The sequence below is a fragment of the Alligator sinensis genome, unplaced genomic scaffold (assembly GCF_000455745.1).
Source record: "Alligator sinensis unplaced genomic scaffold, ASM45574v1 scaffold809_1, whole genome shotgun sequence".
NCBI lineage: Eukaryota > Metazoa > Chordata > Crocodylia > Alligatoridae > Alligator > Alligator sinensis.
The window spans coordinates 2,993,002-3,005,968 of record NW_005841956.1 but is presented as its reverse complement, the minus strand read 5'-3'; the positions used below and the strand labels follow the sequence as shown (position 1 = coordinate 3,005,968).

At 48.0% G+C, this 12,967-nt stretch overlaps 1 protein-coding gene across 2 annotated transcripts in view; it reads right to left on the bottom strand.

Annotated features, from left to right (window-relative positions):
• Positions 1–12,967, bottom strand: part of LOC102373626 (V-set and immunoglobulin domain-containing protein 4-like) — a 38,193-nt gene that overhangs the window by 2,032 nt on the left and 23,194 nt on the right. The window contains exons 6-9 of one of the 2 annotated variants that reach the window (XM_006020505.3): positions 11,675–11,758; positions 10,088–10,171; positions 5,317–5,428; positions 106–134 (exon numbers count right to left, since the gene is read on the bottom strand). In XM_006020505.3, coding sequence (XP_006020567.2) covers positions 122–134; positions 5,317–5,428; positions 10,088–10,171; positions 11,675–11,758 — 293 coding nt within the window. In that variant the 3' untranslated portion in view covers positions 106–121. Of the gene's footprint in view, positions 1–105; positions 135–5,126; positions 5,192–5,316; positions 5,429–10,087; positions 10,172–11,674; positions 11,759–12,967 lie in introns of those variants that run through there. The other variant, XM_025200134.1, reaches the window with a different exon arrangement.

Genomic DNA, 12,967 nt, shown 5'->3' with positions numbered 1-12,967 from the left:
CCCCCACAAACAAACAATTTTCCACCCTTAGGAAATAGTTTTTCTGCCACATTTCAATATCATAGCCAGACCAGTCTTTTCAGCATAATAAATGAAGAATCATACCTCACGCTATGTGACATTATAGGCTTGACCTAAAAAAGAAGAGTCAAAAGACAAATGTCAATATTTTGTATTTCCTCCCAACAGAAATATAGGGTTTTTTGAAATTTTGAATAAAACGAGCACTAAAAGAAGCCGAAATAATAATAGTTGGCACTGACATAGCACTGTATGGATGTTAACTAATGAATCCACTGAAGGACATGGTACAGTAGGCAAGAACTGTCATATCCGTACTACAGATGGGCAAGCCAAAGCACAAAGTAGCTAAGTAAATTGACAAAATGTACAGTTGTGCTGGGATTAGTAACCCAGCTTTGTGCTCAGACCATTACAGTGCCACACCCTGCAACTTACATTTTTTAATGTTTGGCTCTCCATCAGAAGTGTCTGGCATTGAGCAACACTTTACCAAACTCAACCTTGACATCTTTTTCTTGGGACTGGTTGTATTGTGTCAGCCAACAAGGAAACACTGAAATTCTCTCTGTTAACACTTAATATTTAACTCAAAATGAAAGTTAGTAGTTTCTTCGGAGCAAATGTCCATGACTTGGATGCATTTGTTGTTTGAAAGCGGAATGAAATCCAAGCCAGCAATATATCCATTTATTGTTGTGAAAATTAAGTGAGGCTCACTGACTCCCTCCTATTGGAGCTGTTCCACTTCGCATTCTGGGGGCTGCTCTCTCTCTTCCTTACGTTTTGACCAGGATCTCATCCTGGACCTGAGAAACCTTTCTTGTTGAAGAATGGCATGGACGTTCTGCAGAGAGATTCAGTTCTGATTTCATTAGAAAATTCCCAACCAGGTATCAGCATGAAATCAGGCTAAATTAAGATGTTAATCATAACGGACTCTTTCTGGCCTTCAAATCCATGAAACACTAGCTAAGGCTACTGGTTCCAAGATTCGCCCTGCACTGCACATAGCCTCTTTGTCTCCCAGAAGGAGGGAATAGCTTTATTAAGACACTCAAGGTCCATCAAATCATAGAATCATATCATAGAAATGATATGAAAGTCCCATACACTTTGCCAGCAGTACCCCTGCTGAGCTGGGCTCATCTGCAAATCACTCAGTGGGAACGGTGCTAAGGAGGTCTCTGTGTTATTCAGGACATTGGAATCTGAGAGATCTCTAACTGATCAGCACAGCATACTACAAGCCTCTGGATAATGAAACAGCCTGCAACTGGCTCATGTCCAAAGCTGCTTAAAGGAACAGTTCATAGATTCATAGACATTAGGGCTGGAAGGGACCTCAAAGATCATCAAGTCCAGCCCCCTGCCCCAGGGGCAGGAAGTCAGCTAGGGTCAAAGGACTCCAGCAAGATAAACATCCAAATGTTTCTTGAATGAGTCCAGAGTAGGTGCCCGCACCACTTCTGGAGGGAGTCTATTTCAGCTCTTGAGGGCTCGGACAGTAAAGAAATTTTTTCTTATGTCCAGCCTCAAATGGTCTTGGAGGAGTTCATGACCGTTGGTCCTAATTTTCCTTGGGGCGCTCTGGTGAACAGGCGTTCTCCCAGATCCTTATGTACACCCCTTATGTACTTATAGGCAGCCACCAGGTCCCCCCTGAGCCTGTGATTTTCCAGGCTGAAGAGTCCCATGGCTCTCAGCCTCGCTTCATAAGGCTTGTTCTCTTGCCCTCTGATCACATGCGTGGCTCTCCTATGGACTCTCTCAAGCTTCTCGACATCCTTCTTGAATTGCAGAGCCCAGAACTGAATGCAGTACACTAGCTGTGGCCTCACCAAGGCCAAGTACAGTGGGAGGATGACATCCTGAGATTTACTTGAGAAGCATCTATGGATGCAAGCCAGAGTTTGGTTTGCTTTACCAGCTGCGACATTGCATTTGTGGCGTCAATCATGACCCCCAGGGCTCTTTCAGCACTGGTGCTAGCAAGTGTAGCACTGCCAAGTCTATAAGTATGCTGTGGTTTTTTTTTTCCCCTGAGGTATAATACCTTACATTTATCGGTATTAAACATCATCAGGTTTGTATCAGCCCACTTACTAAGTTTATCCAAGTCAGCCTGGATCACTAGCGTGTGATCACCACCTCAGGTGTGGACGCTATGCCCCAAAGTTTAGTGTCATTGGCGAACTTAGCCAGTCCGCTTCTGACACCAATGTCCACATCATTGATAAAGCTGTTGAAGAGAACTGGTTCAAGGACAGAGCCTTGGGGGATGACACTGGTCATGGCGTACCATAATGATTTGCTACCATCGAACACTATTCTCTGGGTCCGACCTTGGAGTCAGTTTCCCAGCCATCAGACTGTGGTGTAGCCAAGGCCACAGTTGGCCAATTTTTCCATGAGGAGGTCGTGGGACACCAGATCAAAGGCTTTTTTAAAGTCCAGATATATGACATCAATCTCTTTTCCCTTGTCCAGGTGATAAGTCACCTGGTCATAGAAGGAGATGAGATTGGTCAGGCAAGACCTACCCACAACAAACTCATTCTGGCTGTTGCTCAGGATGCTGCCTTCATCCAGCTTATTTAGAAGGGTTTTGATAATTTTCTCCAGAATTTTACTGGGGACTGAGGTCCAGCAGATTGGGCTGTAACTCCCATAATCTACTTTATGCCCTTTCTTGAAGATGTGTACCACATTGGCCTTCTTCCAGTCTTCAGGTACTTCACTTAAGCGCAATGAGTTTTCGAATATTTTTGCCAATGGTTGGGCTATGACACCTGCCAGTTCCTTGAGTGCCCTAGGGTGTAATCTGTCAGGTCCAGCTGACTTGAAGGTGTCCAGCCTCTCAAGGTGATCCTTTACTATATCAACACCGATGCTGGGTACAAATACACCCTCACCCTGGCCATCCCACGTCTTGCTAGGCAGGGCAGTCCCATTGGACTGATGAAAGAGCAACATGAAGTACCCATTAAGCAGATTGGCCTTTTCCTGGGTGTCGGTTATCTGCTGTCCCACTTGGTTTAGCAGGGGTTCAATGTTACCCCTAATTTTTTTCTGACTTCCTACATATTTGAAAAAGGACTTTTTGTTATCCTTGATATGTGAAGGCAGATGGAGCTTGGTTGCTGCCTTGGCTTTCCTGATCCGCTCCCTGGAAGTATGGACCAGTGCTGAGAACTCCTCCTTAGTGGTAATTCCAGCCTTCCAGCCTTTATAAGTCTCTCTTTCGAGGCGTAGGAGGTCCTCAAGTTCCCTGCTGAGCCAAGGGGGCTGCTGTGCCCTTTTGCTCCCCTTCCTCCAAGATGGGATGGCCATCCCTTGTGCTGTCAGGATTGCTCCCTTGAGGAGCAACCACTCCTCTTGGACTCCTCTTCCTGTTGAGTCGTGGTCCCTTAGGGCCTCGACAACGAGCCTCCTGAGCTTGTCAAAGTCAGCTTTCCTGAAGTTGAGGACTTCTATATTGCTGACTGACTTGCCAGCTTTGCGATGGATAGTAAAGGTGATCAGCTCGTGGTCACTATCACTCAGCTTCCCATTGATTCTTAGGCCACTGACTAGGTCAACCCCTTTGGCCAGTACCAGATCCAGCAATGCTATACCTCTTGTCAGTCCATAGATTTCTTTTGTCAGGTAGTACTCATCCACGCACATGAGGAAGCTTGTGACCAATCGGATTTGGCCAAGTGCTCTTCCCATGAGATGTCCAGGTAGTTAAAGTCTCCCGTGACAACCATGCACCGAGAGCATGCAGCCTTAGCCAGTTCCCTGGTGAATTCCTGGTCCTGCTCTTGTTTCTGGTTAGGAGATCTGTAGTAGACTCCTACTATGATTTTCCCTGTGCCACGTTCCCTACATATTTTAACCCAGAGGGATTCCAGTTGTCCTTCCTGGGTGCCAATGTCAATTTGCAGGGATGTGTAGCTGTCCTTCACATAGAGAGCTACACTACCACCCCTTTTGTCTACACAATCTCGCCTGTACAGGGTATAGCCATCTACACCTGTGGCCCAGTCATAGATGGAGTCCCACCAGATCTCCGTTATCCCTATGAAGTTGTACTCATTCTTGTTTAGCAGGAGGACCAGTTCCTCCTGTTTATTCCCCAAGCTCCTGGCACTGGTGTACAGGCAGGCAAGTGTCCCATTGGGGGCTCTTGCCTTTCCCACTGATCGATCCAGGGCTAGGGTAAGGATGGGTTCCCTTAAGTGCCTTAGCCTGCTGGATTTAGAAAGGTTGCCCAGTGGGCTTGCAGTGGCGGTAATCCCCACAACCCCCTGTGGGCTTAGTTTAAAGCCTGGTTGAGCAGGTCAGCCAGTTTTCCACAATGCCAACTGGAAGCCACTGCTTAAAGAAGGGAACTGTGTTAGTGATCTACAAAATGTCTCTGGGGCACACAATGAAAGAAGTATATTCATACCACTGGAACGAGGCAGGCGGCAAAGCAATGGAGACTCAGTGGGTACATCTTCATGTGTTGCTACATTGCCTTAGTAACATGCTACAGCAACGTAGCATCCATGGGTGTCTACACATGACCAGTAGCTACTTCACTGTAACAGTGCACTCCCCTGTTATAACGTGCTGCTACGCAAAGTAGCTGCTAAAAATAACTGTGTGCTGAGCATACAGCGCAGTATGGGTGGTTCTGCTTCATGCTTTAGTACTTCCAAAAGGAAGTGCTAAAGCACGGCATAGTAACAACATCGCCATAGGGTAACATGTAGACGTGCTCAGTAATTACCAGAAATCTGGTAAAATGGAATTAGGGTTAACCTGACAATGCTGCATAGAGCATGCTTGCCCCCTAGTGTTCAGTATAAAGAAGTGATTGCCACTGTCTTTCGTATGTCCTATTTGAGGTATTTTAGCAGCATGTTTAATTTGGAGCTGGATGGTTCCTTTCAGGCTCTATACAAGGAAGGGAGAAATAGTTTAAGACCTCCAGGTTAATTATTGCCCTGCTGGGAGGACACCACTCCGGGAGGAGGGAGAGTGCACTCACATGCATCTAAAAGGATCAGTCTCCCTCTCGCACAATAACTTATCTTTCACCAGAGGCATCTTGCCATAACACATTCACACACACTTTAATGAAGGTGCTTTGATCAGGCATCTTGAGTTTCTTTAAGTAGATCTCCAAGTTGCTGGGGAGCTGTTGGCACATGAACCACTTGCATTCTGTGGAGTGCTCACCACTCCCCAGCAGTGCGGGAGTATAAAGCCAGCCTGCTCACACAGAGTAGCCCAGATCTCCCCAGCATGCCCCACTCACCTTACCTGTTTTTATTTCTGCAAAAGATGATGGTGATGATGACAAATATGACCATAGCGACACAGAGTACAGGGATCAGGATAATGAGATAGAGGGGCAGGCCAATCCTACGGTCACCTAGATTAACAAAGCACAGGTCATTTTGAGCAGATTACCAGCAGCTACAGTCATGATGGTGGACATTTTCCCTTGGGAGCAGGGGGTGAGACTGAGGTTGGCACAGCCATTTGAAGACATTTTGTTTCAACATAAAGGCAGGCATTTGGTCCATGTTAATGTCCCTTCTCCTCCTCTCCTCACACAGAACCATCCACCAGGATAACAATAACTCTGAGCAGCTGTGATGGTTCAGCCAATCTACTTTCTCTTGGCTGGAGTTCCCAGGTATGGATCTTCCTGGGACATGGTGGCCCATGTACTGTATTTACTCAAATATAAGATGACCTTGACTATAAAATGACTCCCTCAATATTTAGATTCTAGATATGGAAAGTGTATACATTTGTTATAACTGTCCAGGAATAGAATCTAATAATTGGAGATTTGGCTTGAATTTGTTCCTTTCCCAGTGCTACAGCAGAGAAAATATACCTGGGGAAAAAGGGGAGGGAGGACGGGACAGATGTCCTTGCTGTCTGCCGCCCCAGCTTCTTCTCCCTGAAGCCCCTTCCCTGCCCTCTACTGTGAGAGCCTGTTCCTCCTGAACACGTGGAAGTAAGGAGCAGGTATGAAATCACTGACAGATGAATGGATGCATTTTATCTTTTCTTTTTTTTTTAACTAATGCAAGTTAAAAAACCTGGGTACTCCACAAACATACTTTTAAGCAACACTTTTACTTTCTTTTATAGAGTACAGACTATGCATGATACTAATCCAAAGTCAAAATTCTCATGATTTACCATATAGTTCATTAGGCTGAGCCCCAGCAGAGACAACAAAATTTCAAGCCATGGTGACCCCATAGCTCAGCAGTGCTTAATACATGTGCACACTCTAGATATGCCTCCCACAAAGGATTCATGTGCTAATTAGCCCCTCAGGTAGCACCACAAAGACTTGGAACAGAATTTGGAGCTGATTTGGCTGATTTGACCTGAGACATGGCATTTCAAAGATACCTCCCCTCACCCCCACCCTGCACCAAATGGCAGGTTCCCATCAGCATCTCAGTCATTTGGCAAAGATCAAACGTAACGCATTTCCCCTAGCTGCTCCTCAGCCTTTTGGCTAGGAGCAGACAAGACTAGGAGGCATCTGAACTCCAAGACTTCCAGGCCTGGGCTTGCACATAGGATGTCATAAAAAAAAGGGTTCCCATTAGTTTGTTTGTCCAACGAGGGTCATGTTTTATAATCATGCTCAGCACTGGCTGCAGTTAATCAACTTCATAGTTAGTTCCATTGCTGAGCACATGCTGCTTTGGGCAGCAGTTTAACTATAGACAATGTATTTACGGACTTGCTTGTATGTGATTGTAAGACATCGAGCTTTCCCCCCACCCCCGTGCTGACTGGGTAAACAATTGACCTACTCATAGGTTTGAGTAAATATGGTAGGTCCAATTGACCTACTCATAGGTTTGAGTAAATAGGGCAGGGCATGGGCATCATCTTTGTCTAAATGAAGCCCAGGTTGATTGAGAGGGTGGGTTCTGTGCTGAGAGCACAGTCACACAAACTGTTTCTACCAAACCCTCAAACTACATGACATTCATCCAAGAAAACTCATTTAATCCCTTTTCCACCAGAGAGCCATTATGATTCAAAAGGATTTTGAACAAACATGTGTTCAAGTGAAAGCTACTGTTTCAGGGCAATACTTTATGAACACTGACAATTGGGCTGACATTAGATGGCTTTTCTTTCATTGACTGGGTTTGAATGCGAAACTCCAAATGAATGTTAGACTCAGGACATGGCAACATGGATAAGATGCTGGGGGAGGGAAGTGGCAGGGCACATTACTGGCATATCAATACACACAGCATCTCCAAATTTGAAGTTCTGAGATAAGATACCAAGATATTGTTTCTTTGCACTAGGAGCCCCTGCCAGATGTTAGGATGAAAAGTCCATCCTGACTCTGGACATGTTTGTTAGCCCCTCATAATCTTTCCCCTTTATCTGCAGTTGTGCTGTTCCTTCCTGAATCTCCCAGGTCACTATTGGGATCCAGTACTGTTGTGGTCAGATCTGAAAATCAGGAAGAAATTAGATGAGCTGATCAGTTCCAAAGACCTTAATTCAGCAGCAGAGGGAACCATGATTCCATTCTGTGGGGTAGTTATAGGACTCAGGGACATCATCCAGTTTGTTGATAGGGCCCTAAAACAAACCATGTAGAGCCAGAGCTGTTGACTTACCTGACAGGGAGACAGGACCTTCAGCCATGACTCACTCATACTGTGCCATTCCTTCTACTAACATAGGAGATACAGGAGCAGGATAGATGGCCCTCCATAACATCAGGTCAGCTATATCAGGAGGACCCAGGAAACTATAGGCCAGTCAGTCTTACCTCAATCCTGGGTAAGCTTTTTGAGAGAACTATCCTGGCCACGAGGGGCTAGCAGGGGAGATTATAGTTAGGGGCAACCAACACGGGTTCATTAGAGGCAGGTCCTGTCAGATCAACCTGGTGGCCTTCTATGATTAGGTCACAAAATCCTTAGATGCAGGTGTAGCAGTGGATGTAGTGTTTCTGGACTTTAGGAAGGCCTTTGACACTGTGTCTCACCCCATTCTCATTAAAAAACTAGGGGACTGTGTTGTTGACACCTACACAGTCAAATGGGTCACTAGTTGTCTGGAGGGCTGCACCCAGAGGGTGGTGGTGGACAGGTCTTATTCGACCTGGAGGGACGTGGGCAGTGGGGTCCCGCAGGGCTCAGTCCTCGGACCCGCACTGTTCAACATCTTCATCAATGACTTGGATGAGGGGGTAAAAAGCACCCTGTTCGAATTCACAGACGACATTAAGATGTGGGGAGAAATGGGCAAGCTAGTAGGGAGGAATAAACTGCAATCAGACCTAGACAGGTTACAGGGGTGGGTGGATGAGAACAGGATGGGTTTCAATGCTGACAAATGGAAGGTACTGCACCTGGTGAGGAAGAACCAGCAGCATACCTACAGGCTGGGGAACTCCCTTCTCGTCAGTGCAGAGGCAGAAAAGGATCTTGGTGTCATTATTGATGCCAGAATGAACATAGGCTGACAGTGTGGGGATGTGGTCAGTAAGGCCAACCGCACCTTGTCATGCATCCACAGATGCATCTCAAGCAGGTCCAAGGAGCTGATCCTCCCCCTCTATGCGACACTGGTCAGGCCATGGTTGGAGTACTGCATCCAGTTCTGGGCACCGCACTTCAGGAGGAATGTGGACAACATGGAGAGGGTGCAGAGGAGAGCCACCCACATGATCAGGGGGCAGCAGGGCAGGCCCTACGAGGAGAGGCTGAGGGACCTGTACCTGTTCAGCCTCCACAACAGAAGGCTGAGGGGAGATCTAGTGGCCGGTCACAAACGAGTCAGGGGGGGGCCGGTCCCAGGAGTGACTAGAAATAATGGTCACAAGCTGGCAGAGGGTAGATTCAGGCTAAACATCAGAGATGCTACTTCACTGTCAGGGTGGCTAGTATCTGGAACCAACTTCCAAGACAAGTGGTGCAGGCTCCTACCCTGGGGGTCTTTAAGCGGAGGCTAGATGAACACTTTGCTGGGGTCGTTTGACACCAGGACTCTTTCCTGCCATGGCAGGGGGGCAGACTTGATGATCTGCTCTGGTCTCTTCTGACCCTACCAACTATGAAACTATGAAAAGATGAAACTATATGAAGCTGAGGAAATTCATGGCTCTTCTAGGCAGGACCAACTTGGGTATTAGAAAAGCTGCCTCTGAGCAAAGCAGTGGCAGCTGGAGTCATAGACAGCTGCAAAGTTCAATTCCTATAGACTACCTACCCCATGAACCAGAAGCACAGGTGACATCACAGTCAAAACTTTAAGCCCTTTTCCTCCTGTGCAACATCCATAAAAACCAAACGAAAATAACATTTCCCGTCCAGCCTGCAGATTGGTTCCCAATCAGCCCTCAGCGTCCAATGTGCCTTTGTGCATCTCCAAACTCGTGTCTTCCATGACTGGGATGTCAGGACCCAAACAAAACTTCTCGACTATCAGGCTGTTGTCATCCCTAGCCTGTCAGCCTGCAGCAGGCCTTGCACAATTTCTACTCAGGTGCAGTTGGCTGCAATCCCCAGCCTCAGTATGAGATGCTGGGACTCAAGGACATTGTCCCATTACTGGACAGGCTCCTGGAACAGACCCTGGAGAGACAGTGCTGTTCACTTACCTGACAGGGTTACAAACCCGTCTGCCCTTGAAGCTTTGAAGGCACTCTTGAGAGCTTACTGGGCTGGTTCTGACAACAGCTCTCTTATGGCTCATCTTTACGGCTGCAAAGGAACCAGTGGACTTAACCCTGGAGTTAATCCAGGACCAACGGGCTCATCCTCTCCTGACACTCCTGCATCCCAAGATCCATGCCTAACCACAGAGCTCTCAGGAAAAAACAGGACAAATCGTGAGTCCTCTGGCTATACCGGCCAGTCCTGTATGCCCTTGGCTAGCTTTGAAATAGCATCTTCGATGATTGTGACCTCAGGATCCAAACCAAACTGCTCATTTACCAGACGCTTTTCATCCCCACCTTCTGAGCCTACCCTCACCTTGTCATCCCACCCAGGCGGTTGTAGTCCCTACCCATCCCTACCTTCATATTCTTCAAGATCAGGTATGATTGTACTGTATGCCATGGTCTCAATCTTGGGTGATCTAGTTGTGGGTTCTTTGAGATCTAGAAGAGAAGGATCCATGCATTTTTAGCAGCTCCTACTTCTTTAAAGACAGACCGAGTTACAAATCAGGGAAATTAAAAGTCTGCTAGGGGAATTTGTAAACGGCCCATAACATCATGAACCCAGACACAGAAAAGTCAAGGGCTGGGTCTTGGGTAGATCCAGCTCTATAGCAAGAGCCCAAGTCAGCTTCCCTTTTAACTGACCACAAGTCAGTGTTGCACTAAAAGACGTGGGCTGCAGGTGGGAAGGGGCTTGCCATTCTGTGGCCCAGCTGTGCACGGGCACAGAGTGAAGATGCGGAAAAATGCAGGGCCAAATTGTCTCCCAGCAAGAGCGCACAAGCAGGCAACAAGGTGACACTACCGTGTTGACTGTTAGCCCCTCACCTTGCCCATTTACCTATAGTCCTGTTGTTTCCTCCCCTACTCTCTGGGTGTTTCACTTCAGGAAGCAGCACTACAGGGCTACCCACAAGATGAACTGTCCCAAGCCGTAGGCGCTGCAGGAGCAGGATTCATGGTTCTCAATAACTTCAGGCCAACTCTATGCAGCTCAAGAAAACCATGACTCCCCTAGGTAGGACCTTCTTTGGTGTGGAAGAGCTCTCTCTGAGCAAAGCGGTGGCAGCTGGAGTCACAGACAGCTGCAAAGGTCACTTCCTACAGACTACCTGCTCCACGAACCAGATGCCCAGCTGTCACAGGGACTTATCCCAGTTCCCTCATCAACTCCTCCTGTTGTTTCCTCCCCTACTCTCTGGGTGCACACTGCTTCCCAAGCAGCCCTCAACAGACCAACGTGCCTTTGGGGCTCTCCAGAATCGTGTCTTCCATGACTGTGAAGTCAGGACCCAAACCAAACTTCTCGGCTATCAAGCTGTTGTCATCCCTAGCCTGTCAGCCTGCAGCAGGCCTCGCGCTATTTATGGTCAGGTGTGGTTGGGTACATGGCCCGGCCTCAGTCTGAGGTGCTAGGACTCAAGGACATTGTCCCATTACTGCACAGGCCACTGGACCAGACCCTGGAGAGACAGTGCTGCTCACTTAACTGACAGGGTTACCAACCTGTCTGCCCTAGTAGCTTTGAAGGTGCTCCGAGTGCTTGTTGGGGTGGTTCTGATAACAGCTGTCTTGTGGCTCACTTTTACGGCTGCAAAGCAACCAGGGGACTTAACCCTAGAGTTTATCCAGGACCAATGGGCCCATCCTCTCCTGACACTCCTGCATCCCAGGATCCATGCCTTACCACAACGCTCTCAGGCACAAACAGTACAAATTGTGGGCCCTCTGGTTATGCTGGCCACGGTTTTCAGCCCTCAGACTCAACACTGCCAGCAATCCTGTATTCCCTTGGCAACATTTGAAATAGTATCTTCGATGATTGTGACCTCAGGATCCAAACCAAACTTCTCATTTACCAGACGCTTATCATCCCCACATTGTGAGCCTACCCTCGCCTTGTCATCCCACCCAGGCGTTGTTATCCCTGCTCATCCCTACCTCCAGCTTTTTGAAAAGTGGCTATGGTTGTACGGGGTACCATGGGAACAGGCCTGCGTGTTGTGGTCGTGGATTCTTTGAGACCTAGAAGAGAAGGATCCATGCATTTTTAGCAGCTCCTACTTCTTTAAAGACATAACAGGTTACAAGTCAGGGAAATGAAATGTCTGTTGGGGGAATATGTAAACGGCCTGTAACATCATGAACCCAGAGACAGAAAAGGCAAGGGCTGGGTCTTGGGTAGATCCAGCTCTACAGCAAGAGCCCAAGTCAGCTTCCCTTTTAACTGACCACAAGTTGGGTTGCACTAAGAGACGTGGGCTGCAGGTGGGAAGGGGCTTGCCATTCTGTGGCCCTGCTGTGCACGGGCACAGAGTGAAGATGCGGAAATCCGCGGGGCCAAAAGTGTCTCCCAGCAAGAGCCCACAAGCAGGTAACAACATGACACTTCTCTGTTGACTGTCAGCCCCTCAGTCTTGCCCATTTACCCATAGCCCTGTTGTTTTTTCCCGACCCTTCCAGCATATCGTAATCATCAAACATCGTGCTCAGCTCTGCGAGTTCAAGCATCATTTGCATGTCTCTAAGAGCAGAGAAGCTGGAAAGTGTCTCCCAGCAAGAGCCCACAAGCAGGTAACAACATGACACTTCTCTGTTGACTGTCAGCCCCTCAGTCTTGCCCATTTACCCATAGCCCTGTTGTTTTTTCCCGACCCTTCCAGCATATCGTAATCATCAAACATCGTGCTCAGCTCTGCGAGTTCAAGCATCATTTGCATGTCTCTAAGAGCAGAGAAGCTGGAAGCCAGCGAAGCTTCCCACTTGTGGCCACTCAAAGCTGGAGAGGAGCTGCACTCGCTTCACCTCTCCCACTGGGCCTCCCTCCCCTCCCCTTTGGGTGTTTCACATCAGGAAGCAGCACCACAGGCCTACCCACACTACAAACAGCCCCAAGCCATAGGAGCTACAGGAGCAGGATTCACGGGCCTCCAGAACTTCAGGCCAACTCTATGCAGCTCAGCAAAACCATGACTCCCCTAGGTAGGAACCTGGTGGGTGTTAGGAGAGTTCTCTCTCAGCAAAGCGGTGGCAGCTGGAGTCACAGACAGCTGCAAAGGTCACTTCCTACACACTACCTGCCCCACGAACCAGATGCCCAGCTGTAACAGGGGACTTATCACAGTCCCCCCTTCAACTCCTTTCCCTCCCGTGCATCATTCACAAACAGGCACTTCCTCTCCAGCCTGCACACTGCTTCCCAGGCAGCCCTCAGCAGTCCAACGTCCCTTTGGG